The sequence below is a fragment of the Cinclus cinclus genome, chromosome 2 (genome assembly GCF_963662255.1).
Source record: "Cinclus cinclus chromosome 2, bCinCin1.1, whole genome shotgun sequence".
NCBI lineage: Eukaryota > Metazoa > Chordata > Aves > Passeriformes > Cinclidae > Cinclus > Cinclus cinclus.
In genome coordinates, this window is record NC_085047.1 from 84,698,053 (window position 1) to 84,722,157 (window position 24,105).

Below are 24,105 nucleotides of genomic sequence, written 5' to 3' on the forward strand. Positions count from 1 at the left end.
AAAAGAGGCAGTACAAGTAGTTTAATCAGTAAAACAATATAACGTAAGTTGCAAATGACACAGAAAAATACTCAAAAAGATATTAAAATATTATTTAATCATAAAATAGAATTACAACAATGGCTTATAATGATGAGAATCTTTTTAGCACAACAGAAAAAGTACCATCATATATTTAAAGTAAGTTTAAAGGGAGAAAAAAGATTAGTTTTAAAATATTCCATTCCAGTATTTCAGTAGTTTTTTCATCCTTTCCTGATGAAATATTACAATGGTCTCACAATTTCAAAGCAAAAGATGCTGAACACCAGAATAAGACCTTCTTGCTTCAGACTTGTCTTGCTTACATCAGCCCTCTCTAACCCATTCTGAAGAGTGTTTTTAACCTGCAAATGGATGTGGTGGAAGTCCTTTTACCCCCAGTCCTGTTATCTGTTAAAACACAGAGAAAAAAAAAATTAAAGTGATAATTCACCATTATCAGACACTTGGTTTCCTTACACAACTAGACATGCTTTAATTTAGAAAAGGACTGTGTCCTCCAACTTGACATCCTACTATATTTTGCACACATCAGCTCATCACAGCCTGGAATTTCAATGCATGCTCTTTCTCTAAAGCTCGGTAATCACAGGCCAGAGTCCATTCCCCAAAAGCCTCTTCTCTTAGATACTGCTAAGCCTTAACTCTGCAGTACACAATGTAACCTTCGGCATGCACACACAAAGAGCAGGGCTTTAAAACAAAGCCCAGTGAAACAATTTTTTAAAGAGATAACTTAATGATAATTAACTAGAAAGTAAATAAAAGCAGATGCTTTTATCTGCCACTGATTAAGACATGTAAGTATTTACCCATCCTTTCCATAAATAGAAAATGCAAACAGTATTGGAAGAGGGAGAAGTATAAAGAGATGACTGCATAGAAAATTTGCACTATCAGCATTGGAACAAAGTTTAAACCCTGAAATATCTTCAAATCTCTCTAAATGCATTTAACTTTCTGCAACAAGAACAGAAAATACAAACAACAGCCTAACACATAAGACCAATGTTCTAACAACTGTCTTTTTCCAGCTTCCCACCACTGCCAGCTGGAGTTTTGTTACCTGAAAAAAAATCAGGAGTGAAAAAGTGGCCTTCTAAAATGAAAGGAGAAAGTATCATTCACCTTGAAAACCCCACCAGCCTGTGGTTGCCGTGAAAGCCACTCTTTATCCATCCCATCACTGGCAGAAGTCACATACATTTCTGAATAATCCTTTCCTCCAAAACAGCAGGAAGTTGTTTTGTCTACGGGAAGTTTCACAGTCTGGAGTCTTTTTCCTGGAGGAAAACATGCATGATGTTTCCTGTTTGTCTACTTAGAACAAGAAATTTAAGCAAATTATCGCAAATAACTGTTGTGAAGCCAGGGAACCAGGGCTGGGGGAGGCTCCATCCTGACTGATGAACACCATTACAGGGAGAAACCAGACTTCTGTGAACCCTATTGTTGATGATGTATCATTTGACAAGTTTCAGTTTCAGGTATCACCAACAAATCCCACTTCAATCCCAGTTTGTCCTCTAATTAAATGCTAACACATCCACGGCACAAACATGTATCTGAGCACATCATCTAGGCTGTCCATGGAGTCAATGGAAATGGGATAGAATTCCTCTCTAAAACAGGTCACATGAATCACGCCCTAGACCTGCTGACTTTTCTACTTTTAACTACAAAGGCAGCCTGGAGCGAGCAGACCTCGTGCAGCATTACGGAGGCGTACCTCCTGCTACACCTCTACTGCTTGCAGTTAAGGAAGATTAATTCCTAGAAGCTTTTCCTGAAGTTACAATAGTCTTTCAAATCAAGCTTGCATAAAATAGGGATCATGGGACAACATCTGATGCTTATAAAAAACTAGCACTACCATAAATAATACTACGCATTTATTATGCCAACAAATAACCACGGTATTAATGATGGTAGTGAACAGATCCCCTCTAGTCCTAACCAGAAGGCTGAGACATCTTGCAGCAGATTTTTCCAAAACTTTTGCTAATCCTGGGCAATAACAGCCTATTCCCATTATGCCTATTTTATGGACCTACAAGTGAATTTCTCTTTCTAGAAATATGCTAAAGCACATGAATTTCCTTACAAAATGTGAAACTCCTCTGTCCTCCCAACTGTATGTGTAAAGGGCTTGGTCCCCTTACAGCAACTAACTTTAGTGATGTGTTGAAATAGCAGGAAAGTAACTTTGATGTTGGGAACCTTAGAAATTGACTGACACCAAGTCTGGGAGAAAGTGAGGGGAAGGGCATTCAAAAAGAAAAAAACATGGACTGCAGGAAAGAAAAGAGGCATGAGCCCCAAAGAAAAGGGGATAGACGCTGTTTGCAGTTGTAGACTGCTCTCAGTGGATAACAGCCTGGAAGATATAATTTACAAAGCTCTGAGGTGTCTCCCTGGAGTTTCAAGAAAATCCGCACCTGTACGCTCTACAATCTATCTGAAGTATTACTCTTGGTAATTAGTGCTTGGTCTCTATAGAAAAGACAAATGTAGCAGACCTTTTTGACGCTATAAGAGTCAAAGGATATTAAAAAAAATCATTAGGAAGAACTATAAAATATTTAATTGTGGTTTGGATTGGTTTAGATTAGGAAAAATTTATTCACTGAAAGGGTTGTCAAGCATTTGAACAGGCAGTCCAGGGACCTGGTGGAATCATCATCCCTGAAAGTATTTAAAAACCATGTAGATGTAGTACTTAAAGACATGGTTTAGGGGTGGACTTGACAGTGCTGGCTGATGGTTTGACTGATGTTCTTGGAGGTCTTTTCCAGCCTTGATGGTTCCAGGATTCCAATTTAAAGAATCAAACTAGCAGGTCACTAAGTGACCAGAAGCTATGACAAGACTTGGTAACATGTAAGTTAGATATCCCTTGAGTCTTTTGCAAACTCCATGGGATAAGCCATCAGCTTTTCCCTGTAGCACAACCTCAATCTAAAGGCAGCAGCTGGCTCTGCTAAAGAAGCTTTGACCCAAAAAGCTGCTTCACCCTGAACCTCAAAACCTTGACTTAGGAAAGATGCCAAACAAACAAGTTTCCTCATCCCATTGCCCTAGAAACAAAGTCCAGGCTTTGTTATCACTGAAACCTGAAAATCCCTCACGTGCTTTAGATGAGCTCTTTATCTGCGGATGTATCTGCAAATGGCTGACAGCCATGCAAGCCACACTTAATGGCTATTGTGCGTTAAAAGAGGCTTTCAGAGAATTCTCTTCAAACCTGTCTGGGTAATCTCCCTAAATAATTACAATTCATACAGTATTCAGCAAATTGCAGATTTTAGATAATACTTTAAATAATAGCGTGAGAGGGCAGGTAAGCATGAGATATTCTCAAAAAAAAGGTGGCTCTTTTTGACACGGACACTTCTGTGAAACTTCGTAACACTGCTCCCTGCAGGTGCTATGTCATGGGTGAGTGGGAGACAGAACAGGCTCATGGAAGAGAAATACACTGAGAAATACACTATCAACACATCAGTACCTCATCCATCTGTGAGCACAGTTAAAGACTGGGAGTGTGTTAGGGATATGTACTCTGCCATCAATATTGTTACTATCCCTATGCATCTGCTTATAGACACTATTCCTTCTAGCTTTCCTAAAGGGAGAAGGAAAAGGAAAATAAGTGAAAAAAGTAAGGGAAAAAAAGGTCAGGGAGAAATAAAAGGCCGGGCAGGAAAAAGGTAGAAATAGTGAACCAGAAAGGAAAAACTATTGAATCTGCTACCCCAGAAGGGTATTCAGAAGGCTGGTGGATGTCACCAAAGGAGAATTCTGCCCACCAGAGTGAGAGGGTGTGGTACCACAATAAGCAGCATCTCCCAACCAGAGCTTCCTTCTCTGCAGGCTGGAGTGCAGACTCTGCAGAAGTTCCACAGGTTGGCAAGACTTTGGACGGGTACAGATCAAAAGGTGAGGGAGAAAGCACAGCCTGAGCCTCGAGTAAAGGTTTCCAGCAGAGTCAGAAGCGAGGCTGGTGCACGTGTGCCAGGGTCTGTTGTGCGCTGCAGACAACGCACTGGGGTCCCTGAATCCGCACTCCCACAAAACCCCAAGCCTTCTACTAGGCTCCAGATGTATCCCTGTGCAGTTGCCCTTCTGCTGCATGATGCAAACTTGTGCTGTCTGGGAGGTGACAAAATCATGCTCCCATTGTCACCCAACAACCCCTTGCAGCCAGTGTGGTTCAGTTTCCCTTGAGTGCTTTTCATGTGTTTTCTACCCAGAGTAAATCATCCCGGGCACATCACTAGAGTCCAAATGAGAGCAGCAGTGAACAACAGACTCAGACAATGGGCACACCCAAGACATTACTGTGGGAATGATAAAATGCTGTGGAATTCATTATACATTTTGAAATTACTTCATTGCAAAATCGATCGTGCAAATAGCTTCCAACAATAAAAAAGATGTTGCTGGCATCAGTGTCGTGTGGGATTTGTAATAAAATCCAGTAGGCTGCCCAAAATGATACACTAAATTAGGAAACAAGACTCAAAAATGCTTTAAGTAATCCTTCCCATTTATCAATGAGATAAACACTGGTCTTAATTTTGGAGGATGCTAACTCAAACAATTCACAAGTAGACTCCTTAGAGACTTTATCTTTTCCAACACAACAGATGCTGGGAACAAAGGAGATTTATTTATAAAGGTAATTTTTGAGAGCAGGGACATAAAATTGTTTGAAATAATAATAATAAAAAAAACAAACAAAAAACAAAAAGAGCAGAGTTTTTAAAAAAGAGCAGATATACCATTTCTGTGATGCAAAAGAAACACAAACCACCTCTCACTCTTTCTTTTTATTTCTTTTTTTTTTGTTTGTTTTGTTTTGTGTAACACAAAATTCCAGTCCATCTTTTGCAAGGACTTACCTGTCTCAGGATCAAGGCGAATCACTCTCCCACCATCATAACAAGCCACCCAGAGTTTGCCTTCTGTGTCAATGCACATCCCATCAGGAATGCTCTCCTCTTTTTCCAGTTTGTATATACTCCTACGGTTGCCTGCAGGGTAGAAAAACCACAGAACTGAGTGAGACAGTTGTTAACATTTTTATCAGTCACAGCCCAGCAGAGTTATTTGTACTATTATTTTCAAAAGCTGTGCTGAGGCCCTGAGTTTTTTTCCCCATGAAAGAAATAGATTGTGTCTACTGCCCTGTTTGTTTCCTGAGACAGTTGTTTCTCAGCATGAAAGCCTGTGGATCAGTTTCTATCCATTGAAAGCATAATCCTTCTTCCTGGCATTCATTTCTACTGCACCACTCGTTGTTCCCTACTTACAATATTAAATGAGTAACTGAATAAATTAATGTTAGATATATTCACAAAATTAATTACTTGTTCTAAAAGCAGTTTGAGTCATTTCAAATATGGGCTGCTCCAGCTGGAGACTTTTCAAACAGTTTGCTGGAACATGCCAATAATCACTGTTCCAACACAAAACTGATCTTCAGATCTGTAAACTGAGAGCTTACATAAACACAGAGTTAGGAAAAGCAACAATTTCAAAGGCACACTATTGACCTAAAAACAAACAACTCCATCTGAACTTTTATCCACTCTTATTAAAGAAAATTAAATCAAACTTTCCAACTTTGTTTATTTTATGCTCTGACAGCTTCAATGTTTCTCATATGCAGCAATATTTTTAATGAGTTTCCTTTTTGCTCCTGGGGATTGTCAGACTGCCCACAAAAAAAGCAAGCAAGAAGGAGTGAGAGAGAGAAGTACCGAGAGAGAGAAGTACCTTATTTCCCAAGGAAAAGTTCAGTTGTAAGCCATAGCAGAGAGATATTAGGACAAGGTGCTACATCCAAAATTACTTTAAATTCAGACATTTAAAACTAAACATCAAATTGGCTGGGTTCTCTTAAAGCAAAATACTGCAGCCCATGTACTCAAAAGCAAATTACTAGTCCAAGTCACCGGAATTTTTCTTTTGTCCAAGCTTGTAGAAGCCCTTAAGGCGTTGTTTTGTTTTAAATTAATGAAGGAAGCTTTGGGTTATTGCTACCGTTGTTGCCCTGCTCTTTCTACAGAATCTTCATTTAGTAGCTTGTATTTTAAAACACAGAACAGGGTGAAGAGTGAAAAAATATCCAGGGAAACTGGCAGAGGTTTTGCACAAGACTACAAGCTTGTTGTCACTTTGCCTGTGCTGGCAGTAACAAGAAATATGGAGCCATGGGAAGAGACAGATGAGATATGCTTTGTCCTTTTTACTGGAAGATCAGATATGCCTGTGTTTACTAACAGTAGTACAGATTACTACTCAAAGTGCCATGCAATTTAAATACTCTATAGTATTACCAAACGACCCTGACTGGTTTGAGCCAGGAGCCTACACAGACAGATGTTAATATGGCTTCTGTTGTTCTGCTCAAAGGAGGTTTCTGGGTAAGTGCTCCCAAAGCTCTGATTATCTCTGTGTAATAACCAGAGTGGAAACAAACACCACAATCTTTAGGCACGAACAATTATTTTAGAACGCAGCCATTCATACCAATTTTTCCAGTTTGGAGGTCATAATCAAAGGCATCCACCGAGTAGGACAAGCTATCAATGTAAAAGAAGGTTCTGTGATCCAGCGACCAGTCCAGCCCATTAGAAATGTCCACCTGGTCAAAGTGCTTCACCACGGAGAGGTCGGGGAAGAGCGTGTACAGAGAGCCCTGGTGTCTCTCCAGCACAGCAGGACGAATCTCCTCTGCCATTGTACCTGTGCAGAGCCAAAGGGGAGAAAACAGGTTCAGGGATTCAGGTTCTCCTCCAGCTTTGGGGGCAGCCTCTCACTATGATGGTGATCACTCTGCCAACATAGAATGGAGCTGTGCAGGGGGCTTCTGAAATTTGAGGAAGAAACTGAGTTAAAAGCAAAAGGAAAAGGTGGACTTCCAAAGCATGCTTGATTTTAGCAGAAGGTGGCAAAACACAGCCTTTGTTCTTTTGTTGGACATTTCTGCGGCAGAAATGGTGTGCAGCATGATTCCTGAAAAATGTTTTATTCAGTCATTCATATATTAAGACAGGTGTGGTTGGCATTTAACTTACAATAAATCTTAATGTCTTGTAGAGCTGAGAGAGTGGAAAAAAATTACCTCCTCCCTCAGAATGAGTCTTACGTTAAAGCCTTTTTTAAAGCAAATCTCACCTCTGCAGGTTGAAGTTGGCAGCTGAGACCAGCTCTTGAGAGGCTGGGTAAATGCAGGTTAAGGTTGGCCTCAGGACTGAATGACACAGCAGAAGCACAGAATGGTGTTTTACAAAAGAGGACAGGATAACAGCTGAGGGTGGAGGGCACCTCTGGACATCATCCAGGATCACCCCCTGCTCAGAGCAGGGTCAAACACCACAGGTTCCTCCCACCAGTGTTGGGTGTTGAAGATCCCCATGGATGAAGACTCCATACTCTCTGGACAACCTGTTCCACTGTTTGATCATCCTCAGTAAGAGTTTTCTTACGTTCATACAGAATTGGATGAGTTTCAGTTTGTGCCCACTCCTTCTGGTCTTTCAGTGGGCATCACTGAGCAGAGCCTGGCCTCCATCTCTTTTACTCCCTCCCAGTCATATATACAGGTGGGATCCCCTGAGCCTTCTCATCTCCAGGATGAATAGGCCCTTTGATTTTAGAAATAATATTCTGAGTAACAGAGAACAAACCACACAACATAATAAATTTCTCACTAGAAAAGTATTTTCTATTGGCACCCTTCCAGTATTCAAAACAAGCAGCTGACAGGGAAGAGGCAAAACCAGTATCTTAAACCAGGCAGGCTTGAGTAGTTGGCCTCTTCTTAATGAAATAGTCCAGATTAGATAGTACCCAGGTGATATAAACAGATTTGTAAATGGGTTTAAACCCTGTGTGAAGACAACAACAAAAAAAATCCACAACATTTAACTGTGAAGGAAAACTTGCTGCATCTACAACTGATCATTGCATTTTATCACCAAAACCCAGCAAACACCAGAGGGAAGGAAGAGACTGCAGCATACCTGCAAAATACCTCCCAGCAGGATCCACCTTCCCATCATTGAATCGGGTATTTGATTTATCCTCGTCCACTTGAGTAATGGTGGTTACCAGCTCCTCTTTCCATTTCAAAGCAGCAAACCTGGTTCCTAGGGTGATGACATAATCCCCAGACTGCCGGAGAGCCACGGAGCTCACAGGAGCATCTGGAAACGGTGAAATTGAAAAGTGAGATGTGCTATGAAGAGACATTTCTTTTCTGTCCACTTTAGACATGCCAACTGAACTCAGCAAAACTTCAACAAGAGAAACAACCTACTTTTCTACCAACAAAATACATGTTTAAAAACATAGAAACAGATTATATCACGTGAACTTGAGTATTACCACTACTAACAGGAGCTATAATCATTACCAGCACCTATTTGTGCTAAGTGCTTTATTAAAAAAAAAATAGTTTATAAAGGGGGGACAGGAACACGTGCTTTTTACAAGAGCTTACTATGTGTGTAAGTGTACTTACTTATAAGTACACTAAGTGTACTTACTTATGTGTACCCCTCTCTTTAAGGGAAAAATCAATTGCCTAGAGCTGTAGAGCAATCGTGTTTATTTAGCACAGCTCCTGTGTAAATGAGCCCTGCAGTGATGGAGGCAGAGTATCTCTGCACTGGGGCAGGTCACACTGGGCAGGAGAGACACCCCTCCACACCACACTCTGCTGTGCTGCTCAAACAAACCTCCAGCAGCACCAAAAACACACCAAGGAGTGGCAGAACTTCCCAAGAGATAAAGTAAAACAGAAAACTAGTAAATGCTCCATGATTAGTTTACATTCACTTGAGCTATTACGCATAAGACCTCATTTGCAGGTTATTATAAAGGAATTAGTAAAAAAAATAAACAACAACAAAAAAAACAGTGAGTGCAAAGACAACATTTCTGTAAAAGCCTACAATCAGATGCAATATAAGGAACAATAACTTTAGGCAGGGCAACCAAGTCTGGCATAAGATTTTCTACAAATGGGACTAATCACTAATTTTCTAATTCAAAACTGAAACATTCCTTGCATTTATGTTTTTGCAGGGGTATAATTAGGTAATACTTTCACAAACACTTATAACCACCACCAGCCACCACTGGGTTACAAGAGGAACTGCTCCTTTCCAGTTGCTTGCTCATGGCTCAGGATGCCTTCCCTTTGGAGCCCTGGCAGCAGTACCACCAGGACAGAAACCCAAATGCTACTTGCTCGCAGCACTGGAGATGAATACCTGACTACAAGCTCAGCTTTAGCAGCTGCAGCTGCTGGTGGTCTGGGGCTCATTGACACTGGGGTGCCACTCCTTGTCCTGCGCCAGCACAGAGGGCAGCAGAGTCCCCTCACTTGTATGTGGTACCTGGCACAAGTTGTAATTTTGCCACTCTTTGGATTGCCAGTCACCGCATTAATAAAAGTGGTTTTCTCCCTGTATCAGCAGAAGGGGCTTTCCTAGCAGAGCACGGGATTGCAAGTCTACTTTTACTCCCCCAGGAAAACAACTGGGGCCATGGCTTAGAGGAGTCCTTCCTCCTGGGCAGCACCCAGGGTGTTCCTCTGACCCTGGGGGGAGCAGCCCCCAAGCACAGCTGTCCACTGGAGGTGTTGGACATCCAGGTGCCCCTACAGCCACAAGAACAGCTCCATACCCTCCTGACAAATCACCCCAGAGCAAAGGGGTGCACGAGGACACAGCTACCCTGCCATCCACTGCACAAACCCAGCACAAGGAGCTCCTCAGCCCATGCACCCAGCTCAGCCTGCTGTGACCCCAGAGGGCGTTGTGAAAGCAGCATCTGCAGGAACTGGTTGATTTGCAGCACCATCTTATGCTCAAGAAAAAACTGACCATAAGGTGTTCCCTCCAGGCCCAGTTATGCAGCTATGGTGCTTCACCTGTGGAATTATAAAGTGCATAAGAAGTTGTTTCTAAACACGGGGTTGTTGCAATTCCCTTATTAAAAACTTTAATAATGAATAATTTATCTTAGTTTCCACTTTGGAAACCCACTATTATAATCATATGGCATTCTTTGGTGGTTTGGGGGTTGGTTATTTTTCTTTCAATCATGGCATTCCCAAAGGCACAACCATTAATCATAACTATTCTATTACTAAAGAGAGGAAACAAAAAAAAAAAAAAAGGAGCTACTTCAGCTGCTCTCCCTTCCACATCTCCAGAGAGGCCACGAGTAAAAGACTACACCTTTAGAGTAGATCAGTTTGGGGAAAAGGCAGGGAGAAGCATACTCCCTCAGCTAAGCTAAGAGGAATTAAGTTTGGGAAGCAATGCTTCCAAAGTTAGTATCACACCTTCTCTCATCTTGAAATTGGCAACTACAATAATTTGAAAGGCAGATAAGCCCAGATCAGTTTCTAGTGAATAATGAAAACAGCTTATATGTAGGCAAAATTGATTTTCACCAAGTGTTATTGAACATGAGAAAATAATAAATCGTACTGAAACCACTTATGGAGCTGTCTCCCAACACAAATATTTACTTTATGACATCCAGCAGTAAATCTGCAATCCCTTTTTAATGCAAGTTAGCATGTCTCTTCCTTTCCAGAAAGAATACTAGAACCACAGAGGCCTTAGCTGGTCGTACACCCTCCTCCAGACACCACTACCTTAAAAAAGTATCCACGTCTTAAATCGTTATTGGAAATCTTCTTTGAATAAAGAAAACGTTATGAGCATTGATAATTCATGTCAGAACTGTATACGTCCGTACTGTGTCTGTCCCAACAGAAGTGGGACAAATCGGGAACAAAAGAGAGCGAGCTGTGGACACGAAATAGATTAAACATAACTCAGTAGCAAGGGAAAGTCGCCAGGGCTAGGTCTGCTCTGTATCTAGCGTCTCCCAGTGTGCTGGCGATCCAGGAAACAAACCCAGGCTCTAGGGAAGGTGTCGAGCTCAGAGCACCGTGCAGCTGCCGAGGGACACAGCCCGAGTCCCAACACGCAGCTCCCGCACACCCAGGAGGGTTTTGCAGCGCTCCTTACCCACAGGAATGGCCTGAGCTTGCTTGGTGACCGGGCTCCAGCGGCACACCTTCCTGCCCGTGATGTCCACGTACAGCAGCGCGTTCTCCTTCTCGTCCCACACGGGCGACTCCCCGATCCTGCAGCCCTCCTTGGCCACGCACTCGATCCTGACGGACGACATGGCCTGCAGAAGGAATTGTCACCGCGTGTTAACGTACACCGCGGCGAGCAACGAACGGGAAAAAAAAAAAAAAAAAAGAAAAAAAAAGGGGGGGGGAGTAATACAAGGGAGGTAGAAAATGAAATCGGGGGGGTGCGGGCGGGCGCAGGGAGGTAAAGGCCGCTCCGCCGGCGGGCCCGCCCCCGCACGCCCGGCCGCGGCTGCCGGGGCGCACCGCGTGTGCCATGTGCACACGTGCATGTGCTATGTACACACATGCACGTGCCATGTGTACACATGCATGTGCTATGTACACACATGCGTGTGCATGGACCCGCGTACCTGCCTGTGAGCGCGGGACAGAAGAGCGGCAATAATAAACGTCAATAACTAACAATAACAACGGAGCGCGCCCCCGAGCACGCCCCGGCCGTACCTACTCCCGGCCGTACCTATTCCCGGCCGTACCTATTCCCGGCCGTACCTATTCCCGGCCGTACCTACTCCCGGCCGTACCTACTCCCGGCCGTACCTATTCCCGGCCGCGCAGGAGCGCTCCCGCCGCCGCTCTTATAGCGGGCTTGGGGAGGCGAAGCGGCCGCGCCTCGGGTGCCCCCGCCAGGGCCGGCCCCGCCCGGCCGGGCTGTGCTGCCGGGCCCTTCGGGATCCTCCTCTCCGGGCAAGGCCAGCGCCAGCAGCGAGCGGTGGCGGCTGTCCAAGCAGCAGCGGCTCGGCACCCCCCCTTCCAAGAGCTGCAAGGAGAGAAAAGAGGGAGAAGAGCTTTCCCACCGCAGCGGCTAGGTTTCTCAGGCCTTGGAGAGGCTGATTTCCGAATGGCCTGTATTCTCCCTCCCTCCTTGCTCTGGTGTAGGTGGCCACAGAGACTTGGCCCTGACTTTCAGCATCAGGGATCCTCCACAGCTCCTGCAGCAGCACCTTGGTTATCCAGAAATCCTGGGTCTTCAGTGTGCCCTGTCCTCTTTTACTCCCTGTGCTGTATAGTCTCAAAAACTTCCAAAGGCAAAAGGAAAACGGCTGGCAACAAAATTTTCAGATACAGTTGATTGTTGCTATGGCCGCTATATCTCCCATGCTTCAAATCTCAAAGCAGTGGGTATTTTTTATATCCCAGGTCTCCTTTAGCATCCCATGACATAAATACACGACATAGCCTTTTGACTTGAGTTGGTGATCCCCATTGGGATCAGTGACATCAAACAGCTTCACTCCCATGGCTCTGTGCCTTGTGTGTCTCCTCCTGGAAACTCAGGAGCACAAGGCAGGAACAGGCTGGCTTGCTGCTGTATCCCCACAAACCAGAATCAACTCAGCTGCTCCAAAACTCGCCTCTTCCCCATCCAGACTCTGTTTTCCAGCTGGCTTGTGTAACAGCCCCATTATTCAAGGGGCACTGCACACCAGTGATCACATAGCAGCAGAGTCTTTTAGGAGGTAGTCCCCACACAGGTCCTCTTAGAGATTTTATTTGCTCCTTATCATACACTCTCCTCCAGGCAGTTACCTTCTGTTGGATATTTTTATTTGGTTGCCTTTATTCATAAAGCAGGTGGTCACAGCCCAGACTTTACTTGGTCACATTTTTTTCTATTAGTGGTATATTTGGAAAGTTCATGGGCTACATGACCTTACCAAGATGTGTTTCATGTAGGCTTCTTCTGATAGAGTACTGATGTGATATCCATTGACTTACTGTCACCTTATCTGAGCAGTTAGACTTCTATTTTATAGGCTTCCATGGCATTCCTTCAGTGCTTAGCACTGAATTTCTCTTTCTGTCCTACTGCTGCATGTACAACAATCATCAGGATTTCATCTCAGACCTGAGGCAAGCAAATTATTAGCAACAATCAACACAGAGAAACATCCAGAACAGAGTGCCACATCTCTCTCCTTTGTTCCATACATTTTATAACATGGAAAGAAGATGAAGAATTTTTTTTAAAAACCACATGCAAAGAATTCATTAAGTACAATTATTGCTTCTTACAAAGCTTAGCCACATTTACTGCTTTCCCATTGTCTTTGCACACTACAAGGCCATTTGGGATACAATGCAAGAGCTTACTGAATCCAGCAGCAACAGGAGATACACCCTCAGCTCACCTGGCCAGACTCTCTGCTCCTTGCTGACTTAAGCATTTGCCAGCATGGTTTGGAGGCATCAAAACAAGCTGGGTGCTGGCACACACCTTGGGAGAAAATAAACAGCTTCTGTAAGCACTAGGTTACAACACAAACTCTGTGCCATGTATTTGGAGCTTGATTCTCTAGTTACATGGGACAGTACCCCTGCTTTGTCTTCCCTATAATGGCTAATCCAAGCTTGTTGAAAGGTAGAGCAAGGAGGAATCCATGGTGGGGTGCCTTAACAGAAAGCATCAGATCAGGTCTTCTGCCTATACAAGTTCACTGTGTGAGAGAAGACCACAGAGGGGATGGCTGCCAAGGGCTGTGCTGCCTTGTGCCTTGCCCACTGGGAACTTCCCACTGTTGCACCACAGCCACCGAGTCTACTGTGTGGCCTCCAAATTTGACTGATAGGGAACTTACACAGCACCTCTGTGGCTTCCAAAGGACATGCTGGTAGTTTAGCATTTATTCCACATGGTAGGAGGGAGCAGGGAAGTGGAATTCTTACTTATCTACAACCATGAAGAACACAAAAAGGAGATCTGTGATGCAGGAAGCCTTGCAGGGTGAAGTCACAGCCCTCCACCAGCCTGCAGGTTCCCTGAGCCTGCCAGAAGCCATTACCCTTCTTGCCAGTCAGGAAACGCTCAGCAGCTCTGGAGAACAACCCAGAGCACCACAGAGCTGGAAAAATCCCCCCACCCTCAGTGACTGTAGGCAAGAAGAGGTGCTGGACTATTTCAGGCACTATAGAGACTGGGTTTTACTTCTGCTCGTTCCTGGAAAGTTGCAGTTGTTCTCTCTTTTTATGATCCTGATATGTCTTCATCTTTAGAGCAATCTTTTCTTTTTTCATTCACCTGTAGTCTTTACTATTGTTAGTCCTCCTTCCTGCTTGAAGGTGGGAGGGCTCTATGCCTTATCTGTGGCTGGTATGGAGTGCAAATGCTGTGTCTGTATCCCAAGAGCTGCCTCTGAGTATGGAGCCTGTCAGGCCTCCTTGGCAGATGGGCAAGGTACAGCTGAGAGCAGGGACCGCACCAAGAGCAGTGGAGCCCAAGGAGCCACTACCTCAGTAGAAGCCTGTTAAATCCATTAGGGCAACCAGAGTAGGCACATGGGAATTCTCCACTAGTAAATAATACTGCATTTGGGGCTGCACAGATGGAGGGACAAGCAAAAAACACTGAGCAAGAGCAGAGGTAGAAACATTAAATCAGTCACTGCAATCAGTTCGCTGGGAAGCAAGAGTTGGCACTGCCATGTACTTGTTTGCAGCCAAGTATAGTGCTTGGAATTGGCTTGTGTATCCAGGTCAAGTTTTACTTGTTAGCAAGCAACAAGTAACTCCAGGAGAGAGTTTCAATTGTTTACTAGTCTGAATGATCACAGCTGCATATTTAAACATAATAAAACATTTTCCAGAGTAGTCCATTTTCCTGTTTGCAAATGTCTGCTTAGAAGAAGGTGGCACCAGCAGATTTGTGCCCATTGACTAATTTATGTGTCTAACACTTAGCACTGTCACACAAGTTAATGCAGAATGGATTAAGAATCTGAGACAGGGAATCTTCTACAAAGGATTGCACCAAACCACCATGAAGTCACATTGAAGTATTTAGCCTTTAAAGACCAGTTTTCACAAAAATTACAGTTCTCCCCTGTACTTTTTACAGTTTATTACACAGACTTCTTTCAGCACAATTCCTTCTGTACTGGCCACAGGCTCATGAAAAAGCATCTCTCACGAACACAATGTTTAAGCAAACGTGTGACCCTTCCCACTGCAGCCAGTCTCCTCAGTGCTTCATGAACGCCCTCACAGTGTCACACACACACATCCAAATTCTTTGTCACAGGAGCACCAACAAGTACAAGTTTCTGCTGCCTTAAGCTGCCTCACAAATCTGGAGTTCTCAGCCTGTGCCTCTCCAGACCTCTGCTCTGTACCAGGAGTAGTTGGGCAACAGGGTGCTTCAGAAAGCATTCTTCAGTGGAGCACAGCCAAGACATTTCTCATTAATGCCTTACTTTTCTGGTCTTTGTACCCCATGTGACCTGGATTTACATTTTGCTTGCCTCAGGATAAAAAAAACCTGAGCATTGATATGTGCTACAGCAGCTGCAAAATTATAGTCACAACAGAGGTCATGCAACAGAGCCAGGACTTCAGGGAAAGGCAGCATCTTTCATTCAAATAACTGATTTAGCAACAGTGCTTTCAGTGTTTGCAGCTCACAGGCATGCAGATCCTTCTTCTGGCCAAATCAAAAATAAATTTCAAATTAACTGCAGATTTAGGGTGACTTCACAGAGCTCTAATTTAAGATGTTCAACCAGACAATTTGAGGAGTCTGGTTTATGTACTCGCCATTTGTAATGAGTGTGAACTACAACTTGTGTATTAATATCTGTATCACCTGGTTCATCCAGTTTTTAGGTCTCTGTGCTTCCTTTAACCAGGAGAGATCTAGGTCTGCCTAATGTATAGTGATTAATGAGGAAGAGGACGAAAACAATGCCCCTACTTCTCTTTAGAGGAGACAAGAGAACAATAGCTGAGCCAGTTTTAAGGGGGGAGGGGGGGGGGGCTCTTTGGTCAGGTTCCATTCAACCTTATGTAAATGGAGCATAAAATGCCAGTGACAGGGGTTCCCAAACTACTCAGCACCACCCTTCTGAGATAAGGAACTACAAAGGAATGCAACCAGACACTGTGGTTTCAGGTGAAGTGGGTGGGCTAGTTTAGAGGTGTTTTTCCCCCTCAGATGGCTCATTCCCTCACTAGGGCCTGCACTTCCTGAGGTATAACCAGAGCCGTTTTCTTAAGTCATATAACGCTTTTTCTTTTTATAGGTACTACTCTTGAAGTCTGTCACAAGCTCAAGAGCTCTCAGATGACCACAAGATTTCTTGATGGCACCTTCCTTTTATGTTGCTGTTGTGCTAAGTTTTAAATTCTTCCTCAGGGCACTGGCCTACAGATTTGGTGAGCAGAACAACTCTGGAACTTTTATGAAACTGTCCAAATACAACTTGGGTCCTGCTCCCCAGTGCTCTCTCCCCGGGTTAGCGTGGGTGGAGGCAACACCTGAGAAAAATCAACAGAAACCGGAAAAAATGTCTTTAGGATGTTTAAGCCAAAAGAAACCATAAAGATGTCATTATGGAGCCTACCCAGAGATTTAAAACAATGTACATCAGATAAAGCAGCCAAGGCGAGGCAGATACCCAGCTCCAAGGCTGCTGAGAAAGCAATGGAAGGCAGGGAGGATCTGCCCAGCCTGAAACAAAAGAATCCCAGAGAAAGGGTAGGGCAAGGTGGATCCAGAAGGTTGTACCAGACAAAAGAAGCCTACTGAAAAAAAGAAAGATTATCTGGAAGCTGCATATACAGGGTCAGGGAAACTGATGAGCAAATATCCGAGGCTGCTTCTCCTCTTACAGTCATGTGGTCATACAGATTTATCCAAGCTCTCTGCAGAGGGGTGAACTTGAGGAACACAAATAGGCATGCACATTCGCTATTTTCAAACTTACCCAACTGCTAGGTAACATTTTCTTTCAGAAGTCTGTGTGTGCAGTCACTTTCATCCAGCTGTCACATCACACTAGATGCAGTGACTTGGTTAGGAGCAGAGCCTGGCAGCAGTTATCCCAGAATCACCTCTGCAAGAAGGGACATATCGCAGTTTCACCTCAGGAGTGGCGAAAGTGTTCAGCCACGAAGCTGGTGTAAAAGGAAGGTGCAGCAGCAGCAGCAGGGCATCTCTCATGAAACCAGAGCCCAGAAGTCTGTGTCTTCACTTCTTCCTAAGGAAGCCGCTTTGAGGCACTCCATTGTTTTCCATCTCTGCCCTTCCCCAGTATTTTTCCCTTGCATGCCAAGTTCCCCGGTTGTGCAAGCAGCTTTTGTTCTTTAATTTGCATCAAAAGCATATTTTCCTAATAGATGTGTCAATTCCCTGCAGTGCTAAACCTTTACAAGTACTGGGATCATCCAAATTCCTAACAATCAAAATGAGTGGTTGAGTGGTTTCGCTGGATTATCTTGGAAGCTCGAAGAGGCAGGCTTTGAACGCTGGGTCCCTCCCAGGTATCAGATCCACATCATGAGTCTGCAGCACAGCCTGTACATCCAGGCCAGGTCGCCAGAGGTACTACATCAAAATCAAGGGAATGTTTCAGGCTTACATTTAATAGCCAAACATTTGTAATTTCTCCTTCAATCGTCTGGGATTCATGGTGCAAAGAAAATATCCCACAAGTGATATACGCAAGTTATAACTGAGAAACATTATGGCAGAAACATAATTGCAGAAATGATGGTGCTCAGAACCACTGTCCAGCCCCTTTAGTCCTTGGCTCATGTTACCATCAACAAGTAAACAGACTTAGTTATTTGAGAAGACTCTACAAACCAATAGTAGCTTTTTCCAAATTAATGGGGACACCGATCTTCCTTGGCCCTGTCTTTCCCCACATCCCAGCCACAAGCAGACTTTATGTGGACAGGGAATTAGAAGCCACCTGTCAGACCACAACAAGGAAGTCTATTGCTGGTATCTGTTGCAAGATGCCTTTAGGGAAGAAGAAATCCTGATCCTGAAAAACAACTGACAGTCTAATGCTTACTGCTTCTTCCTAGTGCTGGTTTTTCTTTCCTTCTGTTTGTACCTTACCTGCCTTTCCCCCTTTTTTTTACCTCCTCTCTGCTTTTCAGCTGAGGGATTTGGGCTCCTTTTCACCTAAGCTTTCTCCACCTGCAGTTCCAGCCTGTCTGGGGCCACCTGCTCAGTCACTCCCGTCCTTAAGCCAGTCCACAAGTGTGCTGTTGGCTGCTCAGCTCTGACTCACTTTGCTGCTGCCAGACCCATTGCAGGCCGGAGCCAGTGCTGCCTGCGACACCCACGTTGCAAATCCCACCCTTCTTGAAGGCTGCTAGCTGCAGGGCCAGTCAGAGCAGGAGGGATGCTTTGGGATCAGTTGTGTAGCTAGCCCAGCATCTCTCCCTCCACCTTCTCATTTTTCCTTCTTCCCTGCTCTAGTCCAGGGAGCAGCTCCTCTGTGCTAGCAAGGTACCTCACAGCACCGGCCTGTGGGAGCAGGGGGAACTACAGCACAAGGTCGGGTACGAAGCCAACATGAAGCCAACATGAGCCCAGGAACGTGCTCGCCCCACTCTGTCCCCTGCATGCAGACTGGTGAGCGTTCAGCTGCACACAAGAGGGATCAGACAGAAGGCCTGGCTACAGCTCTTCCTCTATACCTCACTTTTTCCAACCAGGGAAAACCAGCCATACTACAGCATAAGCAAATACATTGAAAAGTGAGGCCAGGGCAGCAAATGGTCTGTTACATTTGCTCAGCTAGGCAGAAACAAAAGCCAGGCTCGCACTATTTGCTAAACACAGCAAATTAGTGCTCAGCGACTCTTTTTTTGGGAGGCTGAAGGGGAAGGGTTTTCCTGGATACTTGTTAAAGTATTGCCAAATCTGCAGAAATAATTTACTCCTGATGGACACAGTACTGATGAGTTTTACAACCTGCCAGACACAGAGAGTAAAGCCCTGAATAAATCACAACAAATGAAAATATTGTTAGCAGTTTCATAATTTAATGAAAAAGTACTTGTAAAAAGGGGACATCTGAAAAAGACCGAGTCCATCTTGGAAAATTGAATATATATATATATTTATATGTATAAAACAAAATGCAAAAACACAACAAAAAATTGACAAATAAGGTTAAGAGGTAATACTTCAAACAGTTAGCCACCGAACGCACAATAAAAACTAGCAAATGCACTTTGGGGACAATACTTGAGAACTACATAACCAAGGGCTCCTTCATATGTCTACTAAAATCATGTAAAAATTAGCAAAACCATTGCCCAGACTGGAAACAACTGAATTGATAACCCCAGAAGAGCAGAAATGCTGAGTTTTGCTGAAGCACCATTTTCCCTCTCTTCTGTCATATGCTTCCAGCCACAAAATAACATGAACACTTTGCTGACCTCCCAGAGAAGTGTTCCCAATAAAAGCTTCATAAAATTTCATGGCCAGTGAGAGGATTACTAATAAATATCGAAGGAGAACTAAGAGAATCAGAACCAGAATACAAATGAACAGACATTTGTTTACTTATTCTGAATGACCCATGGCTTAGAACACAAAGCATTTCCCATAAAAATAAAATATATGGAAACCTAAATTGCTACTGTATATTTACACCAAAAGAAATAATTTTGAAGATACAGTTCTAGAAAGATCAATTACACAAATATACATAAAATCAAGAAGTAAAAAAAAAATTAAAAATTAAGATGCATGAAGCAAACAGAGCAGATTGGCCAAGTATACTTTTTTTATTATTTCACTACTGAAGAGTCCTCCAGCACCTGACCTGCTTGTCCTACTGCAACTAGGGAGATTTCAAAGTTTAAAACAAATATGAAAAAGTCGTCACCATTTCCCAACCTAAAAGCAATAAATTAAATCTGTGAAGCAAAATGAGCTGTTGCATATTCAGGTCCTGCATAGTCATCTTCATGCTGTGTAGGGAACACCTTTTTGTTTGCAGACAAAACTGAACCCTCAACAGAGCTGTACAACATGCCCTACACCTATGGGTCATTTCAGCCAGTGATGTGGGAACAGAGGATGCTGTGTTTATGAAATGTACAGCATTTCAGACAAAAACAGTGCAGTCGCTTAATTGATCAACACAACACCATCTGTAAAACAAGATGTTTGTTTGCATTCAAACAAAAAATTCCCTGTCTTTGAAACAAACAAAAAGGGATTCATTGCCTTCCCTTCTCAACTCCTCTATCAGTACTGGCTGAAATTTAATCACTATGTAACGACTACTGATTTTAAAGGACTTACAAAAAATGTGTTAGACTGGGAAACAGCAACTAATCCAGAGGTTGAAAAGCAGCGTAATAAAATAGATTTTCAGCAATTAAAAAACCCAATTTTTAATTAAACCATCATACTCTAAATGATGACTGGCTAAAATTTTGCAGACCTAGATGCCAGAAAACTCCTATGCCTGTGTTCAGGCAACTAGGGTTGAAAATTTGCACCTGAAAAAAAAAAAAAAAATCAGCTAAATCATTTCTAATTCTGCTGACTTTAAAAATACCAGGTAAAACCACCTCTGGATATGAAATCTCCATTTCAAGAGGAACCTGGCATCACCGGTGATTGCCTAAATGTAAGTGTCAAATAGCATTTTTCTTTGAAGTAGTACATCTACTTTTGTAAACACTATCCACAAAATTAGCCATCTGTACTTGTTAGCTGGGTAAAATATTTACAAGTGCATCCCACAACAAGCATCTATGTACAGAGATTAAAAAAACTGAAGTACTAGAAGTTGTATATTTACAAAATAAGCAAATTATTGTGAAAAGAAACACAACCTTCAGCAAAAGCAGGGAATGGGGGCACGTCTAGAGGTCAGCGAGTTGGGCAGCGCCAGCGACGCCTGCTTCCACCCTCCGCAGGGAGCCTGCAAACGTCACTGCAGTTCAAAGCCTCCTGCAGAAGGGGATCGTCACTTAGTAGTCACTTTGGGCTTGATCCAGCAGAGCACACCGGGCATGTGATCGGATATCTGAGCACAAACGTTCCCGGGGGAAACCAGCAGGACTATTCACGTGCTTAACTTCCTAACACATCCGCAAGTGCACTGCTGGATCAAAGCCATACTGCAGGTGCCGTAACAACGCAGTTTCAGTGTCTCCATTTGCAGTCCCTTGCAACACATTAGAGCAATGTAAGGACTTCTTTAAAACCTGTCCACCACCACGGGACTGCTTCCACATGAACACAGTGCCTTGCACTTAAGCTGGCAAGGGGGAAGCGGGTTCCTGAATTTTTGCACAATTAACCGGTTCGTGCTCTCCCAGATGTTGCCCTCTAATAAAACACATGATTTCCACGTGACTTTGTGGATAACTGAGCTAACCTTGCGAAGACTGCAAACCAATTCACAGTTGAGCAAAACTACTCTGATTTCTCTCCCCTCCCCCATCCCCTACTGCAGCTCTTCCTAAATAGGTCCTAGACTATTTTCTGGAACCTTTTGATGCTGAGCTTTGCACTGGTACACTGGAATACATAAAGGCTGAATTACCCCGTGGGGGCTTCTAATCACCTTTGTACCGAACTGTGAGATATCATATTCTTCTTGTTTCTATTGTGACAGTCTCGTCCAAAGTCCTTACTTGGGCTTTCTCTCTCTGAGCTACTTCGTCTTAACCTCACTTGCTCTTTGTTTTCATCGCTTTCTGCCTCAGAGTCACTCAGTTCTAAGTCAGGACAGTACCCATCGTTGTCCTGGTATGGAGCACCTTCAAGTGTCTGCTTGCTCCACAAGCGATCTTTTGTTGCAAGTCTCCTTGTTGGCTTTTCGCAGCACCGGAGATCTTCCGTGGTCCTCACCAGACTGTTGGTAGCCTCTTTAAAGGACCGGCTGAAATGTTCTATGGTGGATTTTCGGAATCCACTCTGGCTGGCCAAGTGAGCCGTGAGCACGGACTCTTGTTCGTAGGACGTCTGGCTGGAGCTGTCTCTCTGGCTCACATCTCCAGCCCTGCCAATCAGACCATTGGATTTGGACACCAGCCTTGAGTTCTCCTGCTGCACCCGTCCATTTCCGATGGAAGACTGTCCATGCAAAGCAGCCTGGAGTGCTAAAGGCTTCCCGGATGGCTGGCCCCGGTGAAACTCCATCAGCTGCGTAGGGCCAGAATCCTTTGCCTCACTCCGAGGCTTGCCGATCCCTGCCAGCAACCCGTTACTTCTGCTGTCGTGCTGATACCTGGCATAAGATTTTGCTTTAATTTCAAATGATTCCTTTGACATTGGCATACTCCGTTTGCTGTAAACAGTGCTGTTGTTGTCAGGAGAAAGCGGTCTGTTGCCAGGCTTCAGCGAGTTATTTTTGCAGTCTCCTAATGCTGATTTGGGCATTTTTAACTTCAGGGTGATCCTGGGAGGTGGGTAGAACAGTGTGTTCTCTAGTGCACTTGTCAGGGTATGGCCTACAGGAGAAAGAGATGAGGAAGCAGAAAAAGAAAAAGGCTTTTTTAAAAAGGGTAATTTATTTTGTCATCCATAACAAGTTTTATAGTCTATTATATGGTCATGCAACAGTAAGAAGCATTTGCAAATAATTAAAAGGCTCATATTCAGTTTTGGATGAAGAAAAAACAATGCTTCAAACTGAGTCTCAATTTGGACTTAGTTCAACTCTCTGCTTTGTATTGCAAAATTCTCTTAAGCTTTAAAAGTCTTTTTACCTCAGCATATGAGTTTTTTATGGAAATACATGCAAACAGCACCCACTGCAAGTATCAAGCTATTATAACAAAGTGTTGAAAAAGCACTTGTATTTGTAAAGACATTAAATAAACTTAGAAGACATTTCTAATAAAATGCATTTACACAAAAGCAAGGAGTTTCAGAGTGCCGCTGCTTCCATGAAGTACTAGTTTGATCTAAAACAGTTAAAAAAACCTCTAACCTTATCAGTACTAATAAAACCTATCCATGTTTCAGAGGAAGAGACAAAAAGCACAAAGACTTCATCCTGAATTGGTGAAGCAGGTATCCTGAAAGACCTGAGAGATCTTAATTTCACACAGAAAAATACCTGCCTTTCCTACTAAAAAAAATAAAATTCCAGTAACTACACCAGCATGCATATGCTCTTCCTCTTTCCAAATACCGTGTTCCTTATTTTAAAAAGTTGCTGTAAATGTGAAGGGCAGAGTGGAGTTTGTTATCTCAGCATTCCTAAACAGTTACTAGTCCCTATTAACAACCAGAGTACTTAAACTCTCTTGGAAGGAAGGAGAGCAACTGCAGATGGTAAGCTAAGAAATCTGCACTGCTCATGATGTGCACAAGGCACATGAGAACAGCAGCAATTCCCATCAGTCCCTCTTTCCCTTGCCTGAAGGAACCGACTACTGACAGCAAGCAGAAAAGCCTTCCCAGCTAGAGAACCAACCAGCAGGGTAGAGTTTGCTGTGGCGAACCAGTGCCACGGACCAGCAACCCAACAGTGCAGAAACCTAGAGACCACCACCAGCTCATTTCGGCTATCTGGATGCCACAGTGAAAAGCAATAGGTATATAACAGAAACAGTAATAAAATAAAGAAATATTCAAGCAAATATTTTAAGCAATTACAGAGTTCTCTCTGTGTTGCTACTTTGACTACGTACTCGAAGAAAATTCTCTAAGGCATTTTTACATGTTAAAAGCACTAACAAGGGACATAAAGAGAATACACTGCTTTAGTTTAAATGCAGGCAGGTTTTATAAATATTTTGCATTTATATGATTACCTGCAGCAATTTCCTGATTAATGAGTTGGACTTGCAAGTTGAAGACCTGTTCATGTACTTTACTGTGGGACAACTTCAGTTTCTCTCTCCTGCTTACCATGTAGCACAGATTTCTTACCTATGGAGGAATAACGTGAGACTTAACAGGCAATAAGAAAATAAATCCAGACATAGTTTAAAAAGTGTATCAACAATAGAATCAAAACAACATTACATGCAGAATCCCTTTGTAAAGTTCTTGTATCACTGAACATACCTAACTATGCATTTAAAAAAACGCTCAGCCTGGAGAAGAAGAGGTTCTGGAGAAAGACCTCACTGCAGTTTTTCCTTATATG

General features: G+C 43.4%; 2 protein-coding genes across 3 annotated transcripts in view; both read right to left on the reverse strand.

Annotated features, from left to right (window-relative positions):
- Window positions 1–381: 381 nt before the first annotated feature.
- Window positions 382–11,628, reverse strand: LOC134057966 (regucalcin). Of its 2 annotated transcripts, XM_062515012.1 has the most exons (6): window positions 11,106–11,628; window positions 8,076–8,258; window positions 6,580–6,795; window positions 4,947–5,078; window positions 1,171–1,325; window positions 382–432 (listed from the first exon to the last, which is right to left on the reverse strand). In XM_062515012.1, the coding sequence occupies exons 1-6, from the start codon at window positions 11,266–11,268 to the stop codon at window positions 382–384; spliced, it is 900 nt and encodes a 299-aa protein (XP_062370996.1). In that variant the 5' UTR covers window positions 11,269–11,628. The 2 variants fall into 2 exon arrangements, with proteins under 2 accessions (XP_062370996.1, XP_062370997.1); XM_062515013.1 differs by lacking the exon at window positions 6,580–6,795.
- Window positions 11,629–21,504: 9,876 nt separating this feature from the next.
- Window positions 21,505–24,105, reverse strand: part of JADE3 (jade family PHD finger 3) — a 40,385-nt gene continuing 37,784 nt past the window's right edge. Inside the window, exons 10-11 of the mRNA XM_062515014.1 lie at window positions 23,768–23,885; window positions 21,505–22,456 (exon numbers count right to left, since the gene is read on the reverse strand). Coding sequence (XP_062370998.1) covers window positions 21,564–22,456; window positions 23,768–23,885 — 1,011 coding nt within the window. The 3' untranslated portion in view covers window positions 21,505–21,563. The remainder of the gene's footprint in view (window positions 22,457–23,767; window positions 23,886–24,105) is intronic.